At 46.6% G+C, this 25,248-nt stretch overlaps 2 protein-coding genes across 2 annotated transcripts in view; one reads left to right on the top strand and one right to left on the bottom strand.

Moving 5' to 3' along the window:
• Nucleotides 1-7,375, top strand: part of TBC1D5 (TBC1 domain family member 5) — a 411,864-nt gene extending 404,489 nt beyond the window's left edge. Inside the window, exons 19-21 of the mRNA XM_082840369.1 lie at nt 743-822; nt 1,630-1,764; nt 7,058-7,375. Coding sequence (XP_082696495.1) covers nt 743-822; nt 1,630-1,764; nt 7,058-7,354 — 512 coding nt within the window. The 3' untranslated portion in view covers nt 7,355-7,375. The remainder of the gene's footprint in view (nt 1-742; nt 823-1,629; nt 1,765-7,057) is intronic.
• Nucleotides 7,376-10,200: 2,825 nt separating this feature from the next.
• Nucleotides 10,201-25,248, bottom strand: part of PLCL2 (phospholipase C like 2) — a 194,274-nt gene continuing 179,226 nt past the window's right edge. The window contains exon 6 of the mRNA XM_082840367.1: nt 10,201-10,384. Coding sequence (XP_082696493.1) covers nt 10,205-10,384 — 180 coding nt within the window. The 3' untranslated portion in view covers nt 10,201-10,204. The remainder of the gene's footprint in view (nt 10,385-25,248) is intronic.

The raw sequence follows: 25,248 nt of genomic DNA, 5'->3' as shown, positions 1-25,248 counted from the left end.
CCCCCGAGAGTCCCCTCCTCGGAAGCCACAGTCCCCAGCAGGGCTGGGTGAATCCCTCAGGCACGCGGTGGGGAAGGCCGAGGTCCCCTGCTTGCTGAAGCCGTTAGTGGTCAGCTCAGCTTGGCGAGTCCTCAGATCATGTCTGGCTGAAGGCCTCTCCAGCAGAGGCCAAGCCTCCTGCAGGGCATAGGGAAGCAGTTCCCGTGAAGACCCTGGGTTAGGTGTTGCTGACTCCGTGAGCTTGTTCTTTTATTTTTAACATTATGTTGAATTGACAACATACCGTACTGTTGACATTTTTTAAAGATGGTGTCTTTAATGTACGTCACCTGGGAGGACCTGGTCTTTATTTAGCGAGCGGGGTGAGGTAACAGCATTGAACTCTGAGAAGTGTAGGAAGCCCAGCGGAGACACCTCCTCCCAGCCGCTGGATGAACGCTCCACGCTGTTCACCACGTCTTAGGTCAGCAAGGGCGCCCTGGGCCCTCTGGAGGAGTAAGACACATCTGTCACCGGGAGAGCACATCCGTGGGATGTTGGGGGAGGCTGTGTGTACCAGGCTCGGTGCCCCCGTGCTGTGCCCGGCACCTGCCCCATCTCTAGATGGGCAGAGCGTCCTTGGTGGGAAGAGTTGCTGTGAAACTTGGCAGAAGCCTTCCCCAGCTTGTCTGAAGTGATGGTGTGACAGCAGATAAGTTACACCCAGGCCACTAGTTACAAAATGTCATTCTTCTATTTTCAGTAAATATTCAAGAAGTGATACTACAAGAAAATTTGGAAAAAGAAGATCAAATTCTGGTTTCCCTGGCAGGACTAAAGCAGGTATGTCCATTGCTCTGACTTTGTGTCACACAGGCCACCCTTGCAGTGCCTGTTGGGGAGGTCACCAGGGCACGGGTACCGTGACATCAGAGCAAGTGTCCCCTGGCCCTGCGTCTCCTCCCAGACAGAACCCTCCTGACTCTACCTGCTCACGGCCCTGCTCCGCCCAGCAATTACGTCTGACCAGCCTGCAGCCCAGACTGGTTTCTCATTTCCCACCCCTGCCCCTTCCTCGTAGCAAAGCTGTTCCGTTTGCTCCTTATCGAAGCTGCTGTGGTGTGTGTGGTCCAGCTCAGGTCCAGTCACTCATCACGAATGTCCCGGGAGCACAAGGCATAAACGACCACCTCCTATAACAGGCCTCAGCCCCTCAAGGGCCGCAGTGACTCGACCCTTGAAGGACCGAATGGAACAGAAATGTCAGTGAAGAGACGCGGCCTGCGTTATTAGCCCCCAACTGGGGTGGGTGGGCCCCTTCAGAGGCTGAGGGCTGTTCCGTGGAGCCGGGTGTGAGGGCACGCGGTGCTTCCTGCTCTAGGATAACCACCAAGGGCGTGACAGCCCGTCCGCACCTGTGAGAACCTGGCCATTCAGGCTGTGGCGTCTTCCTTGGTCATTCATAAGTCAGCGGTTTTGATATAGAGCTGGATTTTTTTCTCCTGTTCTTTCTGATGGTCATAAATTCATATCCACACTATAAAAGAACCGTCAATGACAAGTCTGATTCAGATGTATTCGAGGTTTAGCTGACATTTAAAACCAAACTCATTCATCTTTCTCATGGATTTTCTTCTTCTTTGAAAACAGATCAAAGACATTCTAAAAGGTTCCCTGCGTTTCAACCAGAGCCAGCTGGAAGCCGAGGAGAACGAGCAGATCACCATCTCAGACGACCACTACTGCTCCAGCGGCCAGGGTCACCTGCCCAGGGCCACCAAGCAGGTACAGGTGCCTGAGAACACTGTCACATCAGCCTGAGAAGGAAGGGGGTGGGGATGCACACACATTCAAACTATGGATAACACAAGCCCACCAAAGTTACTTCACGTGACCATGTGTGAAGTTCAACTGTAAAATACAGGTGACCTAAGCCAGGGGTGATGTACCCAGCTGTGCAAGTTGTGTACTCCAGTGCCCTGGGCAGTGCCCTTCAGAATAGACTAGCGTCTCCTGGAGTTGTGCAGTGCACAGCCTACACACCTGTACGCGGCAGCTTCGGCCTGAGCCTCCTGCCAGTCCCACCGTGCGGTGTTAGAAAGCCGGATCTCTGCCTCAGTTATTGGTCAGTTGCCTTCAGCCGATGCCTCCATTCCCCTTTAGCACATGAAGTACTGTCCATGCTTTCCTAATGCTGTCTTGAGTGTACTTCACTGGCCTGGAACCATTTTGGCCTTCATGGGGAAGGACTTCTCAATGTCCATCCTCTAAGCCACATAGGTCAGCAGTTTTTCTCTGTAAAGGGCTAGAGAGTAAATACTTTAGGATTTTCAGGCCACATGTGGTCTCTGTCACATATCTGTTTTTGTATTTGGTGCGCTAGCTTGCTTGTTTTTACAGCCCTTTAAAATTTACAAAACAGAAACAGACTCACAGACTTGGAGAACAAACTTACGGTTACTGAGGGAAGAAGGTTGGGGGAGAGGGATAAATTAGGAGTTTGGGATTAACATATACACACTACTATATATAAAATAGATAACCAACAAGGACCTCCTGTATAGCACAGGGAACTCTGCTCAATATTGTAATAACCTAAATGGGAAAAGAATTTGAAAAAGAATAGATACATGTATATGTATAACTGAATCACTTTGCTGTACACCTGAAACTAACACAACATCGCTAACCAACTATACCCCAATATAAAATAAAAATTAAAAAAATATATATGTATACATAAGCCATTCTCAGCTTGAGAGCCACACAAAAACAGGCCACAGGCTGGATTTGGCCCACGAGCTGTCGTTTGCTGACCTGCGCTCTTGGGTGTCAGCATGGTGTGTAATTTGTTCTAACATAGAATCCCAGAATTTTCCAGTTAGGAAGGATCGAAGAAACACCTGCTCGTTTTACCAGTGAGGAATTGTTTTCTGAACCCCTGTCCCAGTTCAGTCAGCTTCCAGCTCCACCACACTGCCTCCTGGCATGTGATCTGATGGGACTAAACATTCCTAATAATATTCTTGTTAAAATGGTGTGCAGAGTTTCATCTTGAAAATCTCCCATTAGCCCTCATCTAAGTTACGTTCTCAAAAACTAGCATCCAGATGCTTGTAAATTGTATATTTTTTATGACTTTAAAGAAGCAAAATGACATCTTAGAATGGGACTTTTTTAGTTTTAAGAGTACTCTTCCAGAAGAGAACCCTGTGTGGTCGTTGCATCCAGCTTTAGAAGGGAATTTTCAGAGAGCATTTTGAGTCTGCATTTTAAAGCCACATGAATCCAACAGTAACATTGCAAGCTTGCCTCGATTAGTTCCTCCAGATTCCCCTTCCATGCCCAGATGTTTAATTTTCAATAATTAGTTATTTATTCACATATTATTGAGCTTAGGCCCACCCCCCCCCGACCATTTTTATTCGACAATGTTATTTTAAAATTTAGCGTGATATTTTTTTTAGTTGAATGTCTAAAAATACCACAGAAAAAGAGCTTTGAAGAACACTAACAAATTTGCTAATTGAAAACTTCTTGAGTATACTTTGTAATCGTCCTTCCCAGTTTTCAGATTTGTAAGAACCTACCAGTTGCCAGCGCAGCCCCGGTGGACCCAGTGCAGCCTCCACATGAGCTGGCCGTGAGCCGGGAAGGGCAGTGCAGTGTGATAGGCCCTCGTTCCCGCAGAGAACTGGGCTCACCCCACCTTGGAGCAGAGGACTCGGTCCCCCTGCCAGTGCCCCTCCCCACCAGGGACTTAAAAGGGCTCTTCTGGGCTTCCCTGGTGGTGCAGTGGTTGAGAGTCCGCCTGCCGATGCAGGGGACATGGGTTCGTGCCCCGGTCCAGGAAGATACCACATGCCACGGAGCAGCTGGGCCCGTGAGCCATGGCCGCTGAGCCTGCGCGTCCGGAGCCTGTGATCCGCAACGGGAGAGGCCACAGCAGTGAAAGGCCCGCGTACCAAAAAAAAAAAAAAACACACACACACAAAACAAAACATAAAAGGGCTCTTCCTTTGTGGCAGTGCACGCACCCCACTCCCCCCTGGGAAGCTGGTAGAGATGTGGCTCTTCTTTCCCTCTGATTACACATCTTCTCTCGAGCTCTGCCAACAGCAGAGGGGAAATTGTGTTCTTTTTTTCTCTTTTTAAATTAGTTTATTTTTGGCTGTGTTGGGTCTTCATTGCTGCACGTGGGCTTTCTCTAGTTGCGGTGAGCGGGGGGTACTCTTCGTTGTGGTGCGCGGGCTTCTCATTGCAGTAGCTTCTCTTGTTGCGGAGCACGGGCTCCAGGCGCGCCGGCTTCGGTAGTTGTGGCTCGCGGGCTCTAGAGCGCAGGCTCAGTAGTTGTGGCGCACGGGCTTAGTTGCTCCGCGGCATGTGGGATCTTCCCAGACCAGGGATGGAACCCGTGTCCCCTGCACTGGCAGGCGGATTCTTAACCATGGCGCCACCAGGGAAGTCCTGGAAATTGTATTCTGCAGGGTGAAAAGAGCCTCATTCAGTCCCTCCCTTCCACAGTCTGTCCTTCACACACTCCTTTGTGAATCTTTGGGAGGTTTTGGATGAACTTCACTCAAATCCACCACAGCAGAAGGAGGGACTTGGAGGACCCTTGATTCATCAGTCCATCAGCCCGTATCACCTGCCTCCCTGGTCTTTGGTCCCATATTTTTATCTGTGGTCCAGAACTGCAGGGGGCTAATGCAGTAGCCACTAGCCACAGGTGTCTACTTAAAATTCAATTTAACTTCATCAGGATCAAAGAGAATTCAAAGTTAATTCAGTTCCTCAGTCACACTAGGTGCCTCTCCAGCGCTCAGTATCCTCATGTGAGTAGGGCTGCCTGCCTGGACAGCACAGAGAGGGGACATTTCATCAGCGTGCGCGGACCATTCCTGTTGAACGGCACCTGCTTCCACTGCGATCCTAAATCAATCTGAGCAACAGGAGTGGTGGGCTGGCAGGGCGGGGAAGGTGGCCGTGCTGGCCAGCTGTAGGCAGGACTGACATGTTGAGAAACTTTTTATATCGTGTGACACACGCCTGTGTTTGGCAGAAAGAGAAGACCGACCTGGGAAATTACAAAGTTTCTGTAAAGGATAGAAACGGCACCAGGTGGTAGCTGAGATTGCTATGGAAATCCAGAGAGAAAGCTTACTTGGGTCTAGAAAAAAATTCTAGGTGGGAATCCAGAAGAATGGGGCGTTTTCATCTGCTTGTGATGTCGGCCAAGTCTCCAGGCCTCTGACCTGGGCTTCAGTTCTTGGTTCGTAAGATAATGGTGCAGTGGGGTAAGAAGAAAAGATGGTTGCAGAAGCCCTGGCAGTTCTAACGTGCCTTGTCTGGGCCAGTCATGGCTTTATCCGGAAACTGGGGGGAGGGCGGCGTCACTCACCGTTTATAACTTGACTCCACTGCTTTTCCAGAAACAAGCCAGATAATTAGTGATGGTAGGAACCATCTTTCCTTCTAGTCACAGGCTAAAACACGTTACAGGTGTTTCTCCTCTTCAAGTCCTGCCCATGTCCTCACTGTATGCTGAAGGCGGATAGGTTATCTTGGCATTTCTGCAGTAGAGACACGGCTCTGAAAATAGGACTGTCCTTGCTCTGTTGTCAACCTCAGATAAGCTCCTGAGTGGGGTGGGAGGTCAAGGTTCTCACGGCTTATAGCTCAGCACAGCAGTCACATGAACAAAGCACCTGCAGTCTGGGGGTGGGAGGCCAAAGCCAAGGCCTGACGTGCACCCGCGGGCATGGACATGGGGGGACACCCTCCCCTGAGGCCCCCTGGCCCTGACCACCTCACAGAGGGCAGTAACGGGATGAGAAAGGGCCATCTGTCTCACCAAACTGCCCTAGTGCCATTAGGGATCACATCCCCTTCTACGGCAGGGCCATGTGCTGCATGTCTCTTCCGTTTTGTAAGAATTGCTGCGTTGACAGGCTATAAACAGCTTTACAACTTGAGGCCTGCTGTGTCTCAGCACTGGGATCTTTAATGCCATTCTGTTCCTGTTCTCCGATTAAATCTCTTAAAAGTAGGCAAATTGTCAGCAGGGGAGACACCTGAGCCATTATTTATCCACTGGCCCGCATGTCACTCAGGAGAACATGAAATTCAGAGGGGGCCTGTCAGTCAAACCCAGATTCCCTGAGGAGTGTTGCTGACTCTCTGTCCAGGCTCTGCCCATAGCCCAAAGGTGGTCTTGGCCATGCTGGATCCAGAGGTCCCCGGGGGGCTCTGTACCCCTCCTTAGACCTCAGGCCCTGCCCCAATTCCCCCCACCCCTCGGGGAGAGTAGGCGGGCGGGGCAGGCAGCAGGTGTGGCCACTACATTGGCTTAGTTGGCCGTGGGCAAGGGCTCCTCCTGCCAGGCTGGAACATCCCTGGTCAGACTGTGGCTTTACTTTCATCCCAGGGCTGGCAGGAGCTTCTCTGATCTTAACCCAAAACCTTGACCAGTGTCCTTGGATGTCAGCTGTTTTTGTTAAAAACAAAACACATAATTACTCAGAAAGAAAGGAAAATAATTGTGGAGTAAAGCCATTGCGTCTCTATACTTTTTGCAAAGGACCATTCCGGGTTTCTGTGTCTGTAGACGCTCCCAGCCCCCTGCGTTGTCCTGGGAGACCCCCGGCGCTCAGCCAGGATGAGCCGGCTGTGAGATGTGAGGAGATGGAACACATCGGGCTCCCCCTGCAGCCCCCTTGCAGGCGGTAGTAGCATCACTGCAGATGGGGGGTGGGGGGCACACTGGGGAGCCAGCCTGTGGCCTCATAACCATCTGGGCGCGTCACTCACTGCGTGGCGGCCACACCTGAGGGCGGGGGCGAGGACGGACACGCTGTCCTCACCCCACGCCCCCTCACATGGGAAAGCTGGCGCCCCAGGAGGAGGGTGATGAGCAGGGCAGGGCCGCGGGCCGTGTGCTCCGCTCCCCAGGCCCACGGCTCCCATCAGAGGGGCCTCCCTGCGTCTTTCCGGGGGGACCGTGGGGCCCCCAACCTGCTCCACATTTCACCGTCTCACCGGTTCTTCCCTCACCCCCTGTGCTCTGACTCCTTCCCAGGCCCCTTCAGCAGCGCCGCCGGGGCGCAGAGAGAAAGGCGACATGGACGACTTCATCCTCGTCTCCAAAGACGACGAAGGGGGCAGCGCCAGGGCGCCCCCGGTCGGCCAGGCTCAGGCCCCGCGGCCCCTCCGGAGCTCGGCCCGGCGCGCCCCGGTGTTCTCAGACCCGCTGACCGGCCCGGCCTCGGCCTCGGCCTCGTCCGGCAGCCCCAGCTCCAGCCCCAGCCCCGACGACGACAGCAGCGGCAACAGCAAGGATTCGGGCTTCACCATCGTGAGCCCCCTGGACCTCTGACCGCCGCCCGGCCACCCCCGCAGCCCCGTGAAGACGCCTCTGAAACCCAGCCTCTTCCCAGCGCGCACGTGGCCTTGGTGCAGCCCTTTAAACCTGCGGAGAGAAGCAGGGGGCCCGCTGAGCACGCAGACCTTCCCCAAAATGCAGACAGCTTTTCCCTGTAGCTCACCCGGCCCCGCCAGTAAGGTCCCCAGCATCACACTCACTGTCCAAAAAGACCAAACCACAGCTAGAATGACTTGCTCTGTCCTCTCCTCGCCAGCAAAGAAGGTGTGGCCACACCATCCGGTGGATCTAGAAGGAAGAAGCGGGTTTCAAATCTTCCCTCCCCCTGAGCATCAGGCATAGGAAAACTGGTATCAAGAAAACACTCTCTCTGGAAATCTGTATCTCAACCTAGTTCATACTTCATTCCTCCCTTGGGAAGCCATACAGTAGAGGCCAGGTGCAACCAAAGGGACTAGAACTAGTGGAGCCCAGGGCTGGACGAAACCTCCCAGATAGTTACAGGGTCTAAACTTAGGAATCATATTTACCTGCCAGCCGGTTCCAGTTTTTTTCATTTGTTAAAGAATACATTTCTAAACCTCAGACCACATCAACTCTGGCCATCCCTGCCCCTCCTTAAACAATTGTAATTCATCCTTTAGAATCTTTCACAGTCAGAAAAGAGGGTCGCTTAGCCATGAATAAGCCATGACCGTGTGCTCTGCTGATTTTGGTCATCGTCTTGAAGGAGACAGTGCTCCCTGGAGTGGGATCTAGACAAGCAGGAGAAAAACGGCGACTTGGGGAACAACTCCCCAGCAAGTGCGCCTGCTTTCTTCCTTTGCTTGGCTTATCCCTTTGAAGAGAGGGGTCAAAAGAAGGCTGACTTTCTTAGCATGGAAACATGGAGCAAACCCTGGGCTGGGTCACTCCCCCGGCAGACTCTGTGACCTCGGGCACCGCATTTTATTGCTTTTGTCTGCAACATCTGCATCTGGGAAAGGACACGTCAGATGGAATGATCTCACAGACCCCTTCGGTTTTGAAGTCTGCTGATTCTAAAAGCCTATATGAACCCTAGCCAATGACAGGTGCCTTGGTCTCAGAGTCATTTAAGTCACATATTAGATACTATCTGCCATTACTATAAATGTAGCAATTTTTTTCAATTTTATAATATTTTAAGTCATTTTTTATGATTTCTGGATTGTCACTGAATATTGCGATTTACTTGCCAGCTAAGCTCAAGGATTGCTAGCCATAATCTAAATTACACATTATTTTATTTCTCAGTACAAATCTACTTTTAATTCTTTACTATTTTCTACATATTTTTGTTTTTGTTTTTTTTTCCGACGTAGAGTTAATTTCAGAGCTAAGAGCCTAAGCTGCCGGCTGGTTGCTGGCTGGTGTGAGCAGGAAACCACACTATTATTCAAGTAACAGAGATGTTTAATTTTCTGACTGGAATGACACTGAGTGAAGACCAGTGGAGATGTATACCTTAATTTAAGCACACGATCAGCAGGCAAATGACAAGAACTGGAAAAAGGAATTGTTTTATAAAAGGCTATTTCAGGGTCTGGGCATAAATAAATTCAATATATCAGCCTGACCACGTCCCTAACTGTGAGGAAGTAATGAGGCGCCAAGTTGGGGATTCCACAGAGTTGTCTGGCTTACCTGAGTCACTGAAAAGAATATGGACAAATGAAAAAGCGGTTATCGAAGGTTTAGAAAGCTTTTACCCTTCCAAACTGTGAGAGCAGTTTGGTTTGGGAGGAGCAGTAATTAGGCTTCAGTGTCCAGCAGGTTTTCTAAAATAGCATGAAGTTTCACTGATTGGGACAATAAAGTCTTGGATTAAAGACTCAGCTGGCCAGTGGAGCATGGCACCCGCTCCAGCCCCTTCACCTGCCACTGGCTTCCTGTCTGCACCATGTCCAGGCTCACTCCCCTACGGCAGGAATCAACAGGCTGAGAAGGGGGAAGCGGTGTGGGTTGTTCTACAGACAGCTGCCGCTGTGTAAAGTCATGGCTGCTGTATGTACTAAAAGCAAAATGTCAAGCCAGACAAGCAACTGATTTTTGACAAAGCTGTTCACCAAGTAACTGGCCACTCTTCTTAAGAGTAGAATATCTTGAACTGGAAATGTTTAAAAAGTTAAACTTTCATTAAATTCACGTACTGTTATTGGAGAAATATCATAAAATATCTTTTTAATGTGACCACTACTTAACACAATGAAAAACTACGTACAGTGTGTTGCTTCCAGGTTGGTTGCCTTTACAGTGTGTACCCAGCAGGTGTCTCCAGCCAGGAGTGTCCGTCCAGCTGCAGTGCCCTTGAACCTAGTGGCTGGCTGTCCAAGTTCAAGACTACTTACATTCTCCTTTGTAACCATGGCTCAGCAGGCACGCCTCCAGAAACATCTGGAACCCAGAGACCCCCAGCAATCATACATAAGTAAAACTTGTAGATTCGGTTTTTCCCCAGTAAATACTAATTAGACCATACAATCCATCTGCGTCTTAAGACACTGTTTTCAGTTAGGAAAATGTCTGTTTCTCGCTGGAACTAGAGTGGCTAGTCTGTTCACACTGGAACTGAGTTATGATCTCTTTGTGTACAAATATAGCATATTTGGGCCAGGAAGAGAATTTCTTGTTAAAGAGTTTATTTGCCTCCACACGCAGGGTTGCTACATACATTCACAGTTTTAATAGACGGCAATTAGCTATTCCAGTTGTGCTTTAAAATCCCCAATATTATTTTTCATTAGCGAGTGCAAAGCAAATGTCCCATCTGGCTACAATTGGTCCTAGAGTTATAAATTCTGTAATCATCTCTAGAAGGTGCCCTCATTCTCCAGTTTCATCGTTTGCTTTTTCGGGTATGACTTCAAGGCTCCGGCGCGGCTTCTGGACGTCGGTGTTTTCTGTGCCTGGTTTATTGAGTCCACAGGAGACAGCCGCATAGTGGATCTGCTTCAGGTTCTCCACGGTCTCGTTCTTGGCGTACTTCAAGAGATCCGCTTGTCCCTGTGATAAAACATGCAGTTAGTTAGACATTGAGAGATGAGACATGACTTGTGGTTACAGTTTGACAATATAGGTCTTCCACTGAAATAGAAATATTTTGCTTCCGCAAGAGGGCATATTTATTTCTGACTGGCACTGAATCCAAATAGGTCAATTTTAACAAAAAAAAACAAGTTTGTTTTCCCGGTTCCCAACGCCAGACTCCAAGAGTGTGCTGCCTTTTCAGTCCTTTCCGTTTTCTGGGTACTTTATGTTTACATACGTGGAATCAAGCAGGCAGGGCTCTTGATGAATGTCCAGGGTGATCTGCCCGCCACTCACCTGGGGTTGGGGCAGAGAGGCTGGAGCAGCCAGGAAAGGAATGACCATTGGCAGATGCAAAACACCAGAGCCAGTGACCAGCCATTGTCAACACTTGGCCAATCAACAAACACTGACCACAAAAGATGTCCTAGTTGTTAATACATTAAAAATATTTCAAATCACATCTGTTAGTGTTGTGCAGTTTTTGAATCCAAAATTAATCACAATTCAGTGCTCTTATTGAGCTGAAACAGCAGGGATTCTGTATTTCAGTTAATTTTGTCAAAGCTTTCTTGCCAAAATATCAGAGAAAAACAGTTGCCTTCCTTCTGAGGTGAGTGGCCACAGAAACTCTCCTGCCCTCGGCCACCACCGTGCAGTGGCCACGTGGCCGAGAGCTAGAGAGCAAAGGGCCAGCAGACACCTTTCTTCCCGATACACACAGTGGAGGCAAGAGAAAGAAGCGGACACTCACACCACTTTGGGAGTCTGAAAGAGGCACAAAAGTGTCAAATATTTTTTGTTTTCATGCAAATCGGAATGCAAGTTATGAGTGGTCGGACCTCAGCATGTCTGGGGCCCACGAGGACTTCCGGGCTGTTCTGGAGCCGAAGTCCTCAATCCAGGAGGGCTCACCTGGGTGTCTGCTCAGGGGCACAGCAGACTTTGCCGTCACTAATGTAACCGAGCGGGACCCTATGGGGCCTTCCCGGGACAGGCCCTTCCCCCATCTCCTGTGCTTTAGCTCCTCCCTGAAGCACCCAGGTAACAGCATCTGGTGCTTCACAGATGTGAAAACCCCTCACAAAGGGGAAGATGTTAACTACTTGATGACCCTGAGCACATAGCCCCCAGGCCTCCCGGAGCCTAAGCACTGATCATGTTAACCCCTGTGACACCACCCTGTGGCCTCTCCATCAGCCAATCAGAGAATTGTGCATGAGCTGATCACATACCCTGTGACCCCCTTCCCTCACCTGGCCTTTAAAGATGCTTTGCTGAAACCTTTCGGGGAGTTCAGGGTTTTGGGGGCACAAGCCACCCTTCTACTTGCGTGACCCTACAATAAACCTTTCTCTGCTCCAAACTCCAACGTTTTGGTATTGTTTGGCCTCACTGTGCGTCGGGCACACAAACGCGTTTGCTAGCAATTTTGGTGAGCCAGCCGTCTGTGCACGTGACAGGTCGACCCCAGCCAGAGGCAGCCCCTTCCCTGAGGCCCAGCAGCTGCCACAGTACACTTCGCTCTGCGGATCTTGGAGGGACTATCCCTGACAGGTGCTGGCCACCCCTCAGCACAAGGCTGTTCGGAACCGAGAAACGTCCGGAGCTGTGGTCCACATTCAGTGTCGCCTGGGGGGTAAGTCGCTCCAGCTTGCGCAGGCTGGGCTCGTGTGTGACGACACCAGGGTATCCTTTTTTTTTTTTCTTTTTAATTTAGAAAGTATTTATTCAAAGAATGTTGATATATATAAAATTTAAAAAATTTCAAAATTCCATCAGGTTGTTTTTTTTTTTTTTAAACATTACAACTACATCTTTCTTTTGCGGAACACAGGCCTCTCACTGTTGTGGCCTCTCCTGTTGCGGAGCACAGGCTCCGGACGCGCAGGCTCAGCGGCCATGGCTCACGGGCCCAGCCGCTCCACAGCATGTGGAATCTTCCCGGACCGGGGCACGAACCCGTGTCCCCTGCATCGGCAGGCGGACTCTGAACCACTGTGCCCCCAGGGAAGCCCTACATCTTTACTAGACCATCTCTACTTCTTTCCAGGGTATCCTTCTCTATTGTGTTGGTTTTGCCTGTGGTGGAGCACTGGTTGGGATTGTTCCCTTTTTTGAACTAGCCTTGGTCATTTATTCAGCTTCATCTCTGATGGGACATTGGCTGGGTTTCTCCCGTTTTGTGGCTAGGGACCTACAACCCTGAGAGACCCATTTGAACTGCTGTTTGCTTGATAGCTGATAACACCAACCGTGAATAATTAGGTATGGATGATCAGAGCTCTGTTCCATCTTATAGTCCCCTGGGGTATTTTTGCAAAACTTGGAGATCTTTAGCTGTGCTCCCATAAATGAAAGAAAATATACTTTTTGAAACATTGTGTGGCCTCAATACTCCCTGAGATCTGTCGAACAATGGCCCCTAACGGCTCAGCTATTGTATCAGAGTGGGTCTTTTGCAATTGCTTTTATCTTGGCGGGGGTGGGGTGGGGGTGGGGGTGGGGGGGTGGGGGTGGATGTATGTGAATGAGTGTCTCTGTACCTGAGTCCAAATCCTATTCTTTCTTCCTCGTTTTGCTGAAAATGAGGCTTGTGAATGTGAGCAGATGATACACATTATTGTCTATTAGTGTCATTTGTTTGTTTAAACTTCACTGGATATTTGGGAACTGGAAAAAAAGAAAGTTCAAAAATAGCCCAAGATGGCTGGGTTTTATGTAAGTAGTTAGAAGAGAAATTTGCATTTCTTTTCCTGTGCCTTTGAGATGTAAATGATCTCTCCAGATATTTGGTAACGTGAAATTTTAGAGTTGTGCTAAATTAAGTTAAATGATGGAAGTTCATCTGGTTGTTTCTAGATAGGAGAATTAAGGGGCAAAATAATATGGATACAGAAAGCGATGGAAGGTTTGTAGAAAAGGAACTCTAAGAGTTTGTGCATGGTCAGGATAGACTAAGTTTAGACTGAATTTAACTTAAGTAAATGAAATTTATTATTAAAAGTAAGCTGGTGCAAGACTAGATTTTTTTCTCTCACTGGTAAGAGGACAAAGTTTTCCTGGAATGCTGCCACTGATACCAGATTGAGTTTCTGTGCCTTTCAGTGATCTGTATTTGCTTTTGAGATCTCTTCTCATTTTGGTAAAGGAATAAGTATTGTCTCACAATGACCTATGATCTTATTTGACCAAGTGTTTTGAAACTTTTTGACAAACTTCCCAAATATCAAATTTTAATTAAATAAAAAATTTTGACCTCCAGCTAACTTTGGGATGCTTTGGCAAGCCCCCAAGGCATCTCAGAGAAAAATATTAAACTAACTAGGATTGTCTGGTATGTTAAATTACATGGGAAGCATTGTCAAATGACTGACAAGCCTCCTCAGATTATACGGTATGGATAAATGTTTTTAATATAGACATTCTAGAAATTATAGAAAGCTTCTGAAATTTGGATATGTCCTGGTATAATGTTATAATTTTAGTTGTTATCTTAAAATGTTGGGGAGGAACCAACATGGCAGAATAGAAGGACGTGGAGCTCACCTCCTCCCACAAACACATCAAAAATACATCCACGTGTGCAACAATTCTCACAGAGTACCTACTGAACACTGGCACAAGATATCAGACACCCAGAAGTGTCTAGAAATATCTCCTCATAACTGGATAGGATGAAAGATGTTTTAAAAAGGAATAGGGATGGGACCTGTGTCCCTGGGAAGGAGCTGGAAAAGAGGAAAGAGTCCCACACCCTGAGAAGCTCCCTCACCAGCGGGGATATCAGCTGGGACAGAAAGGGAGCTTCAAAGGCTTGGAGGAGAACGCAGCAGTCGGCAGCAGGCAGAAAAGAGAGAGACCAGCACAGAGGATCTGAGCTACCTCGCAGCACTCCCCAGCCCGAGACACTCACCTGCTGGTATGTGCAGGGGCTGCGTGCTGGACCTCAGGCTTCAGAGGACAGATCCAGGGAGAGGACTGGGGCTGGCCACACGGAGACAGCCTGAAGGGCTGGGGAGTGTGGTACGGGTGGCAACCAGGGGTGTACGTGGAAGAAGCCCGGGCCTGCCATAGAAGCGAAGCACCACTGCTAAGGGGTGAGTGAAGGGAGGGGCGGGGCCTGCCCCTTAGCAGCCTCTTTCTTGGTGCTGCTGCTGTGAGCTCTGGGAGCGGGACAGCAGGTGTACCGTGGCTGGGGTGGGTCTGGCCTTAGCAGCTGTGGGCTTGGTGGGAGCACACAGGGAGGCAGAGCCTGGGCTGTTTCCAAGGCTGCCACGGCGAGCCCAGGTGCATGACTGCTGTGCTTCTGGTACCCAACTTCAGTGGACTGGCGTGTTGGGATCTGTGCTGTTGGCTTTGTGAGCACAGTGCCTGAGGGACCCTGGGGCCAACCGCCTGCATTCCCGCAGCGGAGGTGGGGCTGAGGGCAGTGCCGACAACAGTGTACTTTGTGAGCCCAGCCAGGCGACACCACAGAGCACACTCCCCTGTGGACAGCTCTGGCGAAGCAATACTCAGCAGCTCCTCTCCAGAGGGAGTGCTCCAATCCCACCTATCTCACACTGCAGCTCAGAAGCAGATCTGGGGGCTTCTGCTCCAACAACTGTCGCTGACGGGGCAGCGACAACCATAGAGCAACCCAGTGCAGACTCTGGTCACCACACCACCACCTGTCAAGCACAAACAGTCAGCACACGCTGAGGAAAGAGGTCACAGACATCCATACCAAAAACAGCCCTTGCGCCAAAAATATTAAACGCACGCAGGCTATACAGGGACACGTCCACATAAAAGCAGCCCTCCAAGACCACAGTAGACAATTGTTTCTCCTAAACTCACAGAGTAAGAGAAACATAAATAAGATGAAGAAGCAGAGGAACCACTCCCAATTAAAAGGTCAAGAGAATTCCCCCAAAAGAACAATGAAACAGACCTCTTCAGTCTAATAGACACTGAGTTCAAAAAGGAGATAATGAAAATATTGAAGAAATGTACAAGGTCTATTGATAGAAATGCAGATTCCTGTAAAAAGGAGGTAGAAACTAAAAAGAGGAACCAAGAGAAATTAGGAAACTCATTCGCCGAGATGAAAGCTGAGCTAAAGGCAATGAATAACAATGAATAATGCAGAAGAATGAATAAATGATCTGGAAGATAGAATAGTGGAAATCACCCAATCAGAACAGCAGACAGAAAGGCAAATTGAAAGAAACAAAAAATGAGAGCCATGTAAGAGACCTATGGGATACTAATATAAAGCATGCCAATCTATGCGTAATAGGGATTCCAGAAGGAGAAGAAAGAGAAAGGGGGATTGAAAATGTAATTGAAGAAATTATGGCTGAAAACTTCCCAAACCTAAAGAAGGAAACAGACATCCAGGTACAGGAAGCACAGAGGGTTCCAAACAAGATAAACCCAAACCCAACCTACACCAAGACATACTATAATTAAAATAGCAAAAGTTAAAGATAAAGAGAGGCTTCTGAAGGCAGCAAGAGAAAAACAAAGAAAGACCTAATTACAAGGGAACCCCCATAAGGCTATCAGCTGATTTCTCTACAGAAACACTGCAGGCCAGAAGGGAGTGACAAGATATATTCAAAATCCTGGATGGGGAAAAAATCTGACCTAGAATCTACCAGCAAGATTACCATTTAAAATAGAAGAGGAGAGAAAGAATTTCTCAGATAAGCAAAAACTAAAAGAATACAGCAATACTAAACCTATCCTACAGGAAATATTGAAAGGTCTTTAAATAGAAAAGAAGCAAGAAGCTATAGGAAAGAGAAAATCACAGTTAGAAAGTAAATCACTTAAGCCAGTACACAGGTTAAAATGCTGTATGTCACAACTTCATTAAGCTTCTCTTATTAAAATTTATTTATTTAATTTATTTATTTTTGGCTGCATTGGCTTTGTTGCTGCGCACGGGCTTTCTCTAGTTGTGGTGAGCGGGGGCTACTCTTCGTTGCAGTGCACGGGCTTCTCATTGCAGTGGCTTCTCCTGTTGTGGAGCACGGGCTCTAGGCACGCGGGCTTCAGTAGTTGTGGCACGTGGGCTCAGTAGTTGTGGCTCGCGGGCTCTAGAGCACAGTCTCAGTAGTTGTGGCGCACGGGCTTAGTTGCTCCGTGGCATGTGGGATATTCCTGGACCAGGGCTCAAACCCGTGTCGCCTGCATCGGCAGGCGGATTCTTAACCACTGCGCCACCAGGGAAGTCCCCATTAAGCTTCTTTGTCAAAAAACATTATAATCAGATCTCTAACCTTGCCTTTTTAAGTCCTTTATCATTCATGGACAGTTAAGCTGATGCTTTGCAAAATGCTTCATCTCTAACAAGAGTCATAGAAAGGACTTTTTAACAATCATACTGCTAAACTAGATTTTAAAAGTCTAATAGCAACTCTGATTTCATAAGACTGTTAGTAAAAAAGAATTAATTATATAGGACTGAGTAAACTGATGAATATGGTTATAATTTTTTGGTTTTAAGGAAACCTTTCCCCTTAAGCTAATTATGACTTACAGCAATTTGGTAGATTTTACCTTTGTAATCACAATTGAAACATTTATTTTTTCTCTCTACCTGATCCCTCCAGATACTGGAAACTCTTAGGTTCCCAGCAGCTTTATCAGGTAAATTAGGAAGGGTACTTCCTAACAGGTGCAAAAATCTCGAGGTACTTTGGGGACCTCAAAAAGTGAGGAATTCACCTACATCTGTAAGGCAAAATCTATGAAAAGCCCTTGGCATGGCTTTCCTGGCCCTGAGAGGGCTTTTAAAATTTCAGTCTGAGACTCCTTATGAAAACTTCCCACACAGCCAATTGAAAGGAGCCAATATGATCAATTAACCAGACTCATTTTGCAAACAAAATAACCTTAATTTGGCTGTATTTGATGAAAAATGAGCGTAATACTTAGAGAGAAAGAGATTACATTTCAGTGGATATCAAATTCTGATTCTGTTAATTGAGGTCTGCATTTATTGTCTAAGACTCACTTCCTAGACAGTTCCTTGTTGGCATGCTACATAATTGTAAACTTTAATTGCATTATTAAGAAGGACACTCTAAGTTTATTTCTGAAACTTATCCCAACCATCTACCTTTGGATAAATATCAGATGCCCCATGACCTGTAGCCAGAGATTATACATACTGGAAGGAGCATTGCTAAAATGTGTCAAGAGACTAATTTAACTTGGGATAAGGCCTTGTCAATTGCCCTACTACAGATCAGAATGGCTCCCAAAAGGAGACTTAAATTAAGCCCCTTTGAAATATTGTATGGTAGGCCATTCCAGGTGTCTGCCCAGGTGGGAGAATCTATAAATGCTCTGAAAGAGCTAGCTGTTGCTAATTACATTAAAACTTTGGGCACTATACTAACCTCTGCTCATGAGTTTGCCTCCCACAGGTCTGCCTATCCAACTGAAGTAGCCTTACATCCTTTCTTACCTGGAGACCAAGTCCTCCTTAAAGCCTGGAAAGATAAAGTGCCTGCACATCAGCTGACTGCAAGGTGGACAGGACCACACGTGGTATTACCTACCACAAACTCATCTGTCAAGTTAGCCAGAGTAAAGCCATGAATTCATCACACTGGGATTAAAGCAGCACCACTGTCATCAGAAAATGGTCCAACTCCTGAAAGGCCTAGAGAGCAATGGGTCTGTAAACCGTTAGAAGACTTAAGGTTGCTCTTCAAAAAGATAAGTACTGAGATTGCACTTTCATTATAGCTGGAGAAGGTGAGTCAACTTACTTGTTTAATCTTGTTCACCTGAACGGTGAACAGTGAACAGGAATCTAGTGTAGTTATGACAGTCAGAAAGTTAAGATGAATAGCTATGTATAGGAACTAGAAACAAAAGCCCAAGTCCAATGACAAATCAGACAACAAACGGGCTAAATAAAGGGTTTCATCAGGTTCAAATAATTGTAGATAAAAAAGGAAAGAGAACTATACTACTTACTAAAGAGTCTAAGGAATATTCCCTGCTGAAAGCTGATCAATTCCATTCCGTAATCACCCATCACTGCCCCTGTTCAGCAGGAAGTAGCCAGAGCGGTCGTCACCCCTTTCTCACACGATTGTGGAATGGACACTGACAGTGGGGAATTGTAATGGGGAATAACAAATCTGACTCCATATTAGATCCATTTCTTTTACTTTAATCTTTGTATTCTACTGCTTTTGCTACAAGTTAATCACTAAAGGGATGTTGCCTATCGCTTAAAGTATACATAATGGTCCATCTCAGGAAACATTGTCTCCATGCTTGAATGTTAAACTAAAATACCTTTGAGGGCTTCCCTGGTGGCGCAGTGGTTGAGAGTCTGCCTGCCGATGCAGGGGACGTGGGTTTGTGCCCCGGTTCGGGAGGATCCCACGTGCCGCGGAGCGGCTGGGCCCGTGAGCCATGGCCGCTGAGCCTGCGTGTCCGGAGCCTGTGCTCCACAATGGGAGAGGCCGTGACAGTGAGAGGCCCGCGTACCGCAAAAAATAAATAAATAAATAAAATAAAATACCTTTGTTCAGCTCACAGGAAACATCCTGACCCAGTCCACCTGCGAATGGCTGCAGGAAAGAAGAAAGTAACACATCCCCTCCTGGAGTCTGGCTGAAACCAGGAGATATTTGTGCCAACTTATGACCTTGCTAATAGTACTAGCTATATTATTTGTATATTGCCTGTTTTACAGAATTGTTGTTTCTTGTATTACCAAATACAAGAGCCTCTGATAAAATAATGATGACAGGTGACTTGAAACAGTTGACCAGATATAAAGTTCTATATAAGATCAATGACTGTAATAGTGCAACTCTAGATATAGGAAGAAGCAACAAGAAGGAATTTTTTCCTAGACCATAACAGAGTAGTAAAACAGGTGGTCCAGAGACTTCTGACTACTGTTAATAAGGCCTAGTCCAGTAATAGCACATTGAGTGGCCTATCAATGAAATCCTCGCCTGAACTACTAACGGGTATTCCTAACATTATGGGATGAAATGATCATGAAATGCTTCCCAAATCATGTTCAAATTTATGACCATGAGGGAGCACTGCCAACTAAAAATTGGCACTTGCCATCTGCCTCTACAAGGATTAAGTCACAAGCCACTCCAGTCACTGACCTTCAACACCCCCTGGAAGGAGGTCAGAGTGGAGATCAGGAATGACGCACTTAGTGCTCTGAGAAAAGCTGAGAGAACAGACCTTCAGATAGATACTTTCAGGAAAAGATTTTATGACCCAAGTTCTTGCATCTCTTCATGTCTAAAAAAGCACTAAAATCATAAACAGTGACATCTGCTTTGGCCATTAAGGAGAAAAATGCATTCGAAAGTCAAAATGGAATAGCTGTGGTTCAGACATCCAAGGTAAAATTGGGTGGCCATTGTGGATGTGAGTTCGAACACACTCCTTTATTGCCAAGAACTTGAATTTTCTGAGCTGTGTCAGACTGATTCTCAAAGCAGTGTCTGCTGGTGACAGGACCCAGTGGGTTCCTCTGTCAAGTTTATGATTAACCTCCTTAACTGAAACTTTATTACTTTTCTTGTCCAACACCTGTTCTCCTCAGGATTGAGAAGTATCAAAGAAAAGGGGGGAATTGTAACCGAGCAGGACCCTATGTGGTCTTCCCAGGGCAGGCCCTTCCTCCATATCCTCTGCTTTAGCTCCTCTCTGAAGTACCTAGAAAACAGTATCTGGTGCACATTTCCTGAGTTGTTTCAAAGATTTGAAACCCCACCCCCCCACACCAAATGGAAGATGGAAGATGTTAACTTCTTGATGACCATGAACAGGTAGCCCTCAGGCCTCCTGGAGCCTAAGGACTGACAATGTCAACTGACAATGTTGACCCCTGTGACACTGCCCTGTTACTTCACCATCAACCAATCAGAGAACTGTGCAGGAGCTGGTCACGTACCCTATGACCCCCTTCCCTCACCTGGCCTTTAAATATGCTTTGCTGAATCCCTTTGGGGAGTTCAGGGTTTTGGGGGTATGAGCCACCTGTCTCCTTGCAATAAACCTGCAATAAACCTTTCTCTGCACCAAACTCCGATGTTTTGGTACTGTTTGGCCTCACTGTGCGTTGGGCACACAAACTTGCATTTGCTAGCACTAACACCTCTGCTCCCCCACAAGATGACACTGACTCTGGGCTAAATGAAAAGGGGTACCAGGCCCAGACCAAGAAAGACTGTCACCCGCAGTGGGCCTCACACCCACTGCATGCTGGGCCTTGCTCAGCAGCTTGATATGCCAGCTGTTTATCAAGTCATCTTCCCGTCACCCCACAAGTCTCCACGAGCTGCAGGTCCCCTCAGCACCACTCTGAGTTGACACATGCTGGTCTAGGGTTCCTCTGCCATCTCCCCCGAGCATTTTCTGCAACCAAAAGCCAAGAATTGAACTTGTAAAACCTTAACACAATCTCATGGCCGGAAAACAAAAGCCAGGTTGACAGGAAGTTACAGCTTCTTCACTGTTATTTAACTGGAATATTAATAGTATGTGGTTACAAACAGAGTACATTTTAGTAAATATTTTGTGGTTAGTCACTCTTCTGGGTGATGCAAGACTCATATACAAACTGAATACACTTCAATTCAGTATTTCATGAGTATTCAGGATCACAGGCCAAAGGCATAAACCTCCTTTAAGAGGGCTATGGAAACTAATATGTTCTAACTCTTACAGCCACCACTCAAATTCAAACAGAAGGATTGCAAGTGTGATTAGAGTCTAAAATTTGAAACCAGAGAGCCTATGATATGTCAGATTAGGCATGTAGGAATGTATACCAGCAAAGCCTGCTGGGAACAATAGTCACCATTTATTGAGTGACTACTGTGTGCCAGACACTGAATTAAGCCCTTTACAAAGTTTATTCTCATGACAGTCTCTCAATTCTGCAAGACGGGTGCGATTACCATCCCCATTGTGTAGATGAGGATACAATTTGGCGAGACCAACGGCCTCACCCAAGGCAGAGTCTACGTGGCAAATTATACTTAAACACACACAACCTTCTGTGTGTGTTTTGTTTTCTTTCTGGATAAACTAAACCAGGGGCCCAAACTATAGGGAGCTGAGCCCCTGCATGTTACATGTGACACTTTAAAGCCAGCAGAATGGAACAATGATGACATTTTAAGTGCACTCAGCACCTCACCACTGATGCAGAAAATGCACTCTTCCTGTGATTAAATACAGGAGCAGAAATCTAGATTTCCAGTTTTTGTGGAGTGACAAAAGAGTGGGCAACAGAATGAATGGGAATTTCGACTAGTGGTTCTAAACCGCCACCTACCACACTCTGACAGTGCCCTGCGAGGGGTCCTGGGGGGTAGCTGATGAATTAACCAGAGTCAGGAAGTCCCACCCACCCATGGCTCATCAGGCCTTCATCCCACTGAGGTCTCAATAAACCTTCCACTCAAAGAAGATCCCCCAATCATCGTCACCTATAGCTAGAGCAACAGGGATGGTGGCACGAGCTTTTCCACAGGAAAAGATTTGTTTTAAATGTTTCACTATTTTTCCTGTTGTGTGCCCACCCCCCTCACGTTGCTTCATGTGTATGAAGGGAGTCAATGTGAACTGAAAACAAACTCACATCACTGTGGCAGGAAGGCTGCCCTCCCTCCCTTGACTCCCACCTCAGCACTTAGAGGTTCATGAGAGGGTCTGAGAGCGTGAGGAACAGCAAGGGGACCTGGGGATGCAGCTCCTAACCTCTGCCTTTCTCCTGAGAAACAACTTTACGTTTCGTTCAACACTGATGGAAGGTGAGGCCCCCCAGGCAGCCCCAGGGAGAAGGTGTAGGGTCTGAGCTGAGCCTCAGTGGAAGGCAGGAGAGGATTCCAGCAGGTCTAGGAGCTGCAGAGGACACTGTTTTCCACTTGTGACTCCACAGCTCCTGCAGATGATGCCTTTGGGGCCTCACCATAGGGGCCTGGCTTCTATGTCACAAAGCCCTCTGAGTTCTGACTGTGACCACCCTCCCTGTTATAGACCTGACCTGGGAAGGGAGAGGTGCCCGCCTGCACAGAAGTGGGGTGAGGGTCTCAGGAGCAGCCAGCAGGGTCTCCAGACAGCAGAGGTGAGCCCAGCCAAGCACGAAAGGAGGAGGTCAAGAGATTCCAGGTAGAGGACCAGGGCTGGAGAGGGGGTGGGAGCGAGGGGATGGGAGATGAGCAGGGCCAGGATGGGGAGCGGGAAGGCTTCTGAAGACACTAGTAAAAATGGTGCCCATGTAAGCACTTTCCTCGCACCATTAATCTTGCAAGCACACCTTTGAATAATTAAACATTAGCTGAGTAATCACACATTCCACATCAGTGGGATCCAAATGTCTGAGGTTTTACTGTGTTTTAAATGGGTCAGAAAGGACAGTCTGCCTAGTGACAAACGCTACTGTAGTTTGATTTTCTGAGCCACTCTGAGGAGTTTTCACACACTAAATAGAGAAATGGCTCTTAGTCAATTAGAGCTTTTTAGGAAAACAGGCAACATAATAGATCACCTATAATAAAAGAAGTAACTAAAGGATATTAGCATCAGTAAAGGAAAGGAGTGTGACACAGACTATAAAAGTAATTTTCAGAAACAAATGTTAGTCTTCAGGTCTTCCAGGTAAGTCTGCACCTCAGGTAAAAACAAAACAAGATTGTCTTACCACAAACCTCTCAGGACTTCCCTGGTAGCACACTGGTTAAGAGTCCACCTGCCAATGCAGGGGACACCGGTTTGAGCCCTGGTCTGGGAAATCTCACATGCCACAGAGCAACTAAGTCCGTGCACCACAACTACTGAACCTGCGCTCTAGACCCCATGAGCCACAACTATGAGTCCGTGTGCCACAACTACTGAAGCCCACGTGCCTTGAGCCCATGCTCCGCAACAAGAGAAGCCTGCACTCGCCACAACTAGAGAAAGCCTGTGTGCAGCAATGAAGACCCAATGCAGCCAAAAATAAATAAATTAAAACAAACAAACAAAAACCTCTCACCAGGCTCATCAAGAAGAGAAGAGAGAGGACCCAAATAAACAAAATAAGAATTGAAAAAGGAGAAGAAACAACCAGTACCGCAGAAATACAAAAAACCATAAGAGAATACTATGAAAATTATATGCTAGCAAATTCAACAACCCAGAAGAAATGGAGAAGTCTCTAGAAACACGCAGCCAACCAAAAGTGGATCAAGAAGAAATTGATAACTTGAATAGACCAATCACTAGAAGTGAAATAGAACCATTAATTTAAAAAACTTCCTACAAACAAAAGTCCAGGACCAGATGGCTTCACAGGCAAATTCTACCAAACATACAAAGAAGAACTTATACCAATTCTCCTCAAACTCTTCCAAAAGACTGAAGAGGAAGGAATACTCCCAAAGACATTCTATGAAGCCACCATCATCCTGATACCAAAACCAGAGAAGGACACCACAAAAAAAGAAAATTACAGGCCAATTCCTTTGAAGGATATAGATGCAAAAATTCTCAAACAAAATATTAGCAAACTGAATCCAACAACACATAAAAAAGATCATACACCATGACCAAGTTGGATTCATCCTGAGTTCACAAGGATGGTTCAACATATACAAATCAATCAATGTGATACACCACACCAACAAAAGAAAAGACAAAAACCACATGATCACCTCAATGATGCAAAAAAAATTTTTTGATAAAAGTCAACATCCATTCATGACAAAAACTCTTACCAAAGTGGGTGTAGAGGGAACATAGCTCAACATAATAAAAGCTATTTATGACAAACCCACATCCAGTATAATACTCAATGGTGAAAAGCTGAAAGCCTTCCCGCTAAAATCTGGAACAAGATTCAATTCAATTGAACAACACCACTTCTATTCAACATAGTACTGGAAGTCCTAGCCACAGCAATCAGACAAGAAACAGAAATAAAAGGTATCCAAATTGGAAGGGAAGAGGTAAAATTGTCATTATATGCAGATGACATGATACTCTATATAGAAAACCCTAAAGACTCCACACAAAAACTACTAGAACTGATAAACGAATTCAGCAGAGTAGCAGGATACTTCTAGGATAACATACAGAATTCAGCAGAGTAGCAGGATACTACTAGGATAACATACAGTAGCAGGATACTACTAGGATAACATACAGAAATCGGTTGCATTTCTTTACACTAACAATGAAATATCAGAAAGGGAATGTAAACAATCCCTTTCAAAAACACATCAAAAGAGATATAAATAAAATACTTAGGAATAAACCTCACCAAGGAGATGAAAGACTTATATGCTGAGAACTATAAATCATTAATAAAGGAAACTGAAGATGATTCAAAGAAATGGAAAGATAGCCATGCTCTTGGATTAGAAGAATTAATATTGCTTAAATGGCCATACTATCCAAAGCAATCTACAGATTTAATGTGATCCCTATCAGAACTAGAACATATAAGCCTAAAATTTATATGAAACAATAAAAAACGCAGAATTGCCAAAGCAATCATGAGGAAAAAGAAAAAGCAGAAGGCGTGACCCTCCCAGACTTCAGACAATACTACAAAGCTACAGTAATCAAAAAAGCATGGCAATGGCACAAAAACAGACATTTGGATCAATGGAACAGAACACAAACCCCCAGAAATAAACCCCCACACATACAGTCAATTAATCTTGAACAAAGGAGGCAAGAATATACAATGGAGAACAGACAGTCTTTTCAGCAAGTGGTGCTGGGAAAGTTGAACCACTGCATGTAAAGCAATGAAATTAAAACACATCCTCACACCATACACAAAAATAAACTCA

This window comes from Leucopleurus acutus (genome assembly GCF_964270905.1).
Source record: "Leucopleurus acutus genome assembly, chromosome: 5".
Classification (NCBI taxonomy): domain Eukaryota; kingdom Metazoa; phylum Chordata; class Mammalia; order Artiodactyla; family Delphinidae; genus Leucopleurus; species Leucopleurus acutus.
The sequence above is the reverse complement of the archived record's forward strand: the minus strand, read 5'-3'. Positions and strand labels throughout refer to the sequence as shown.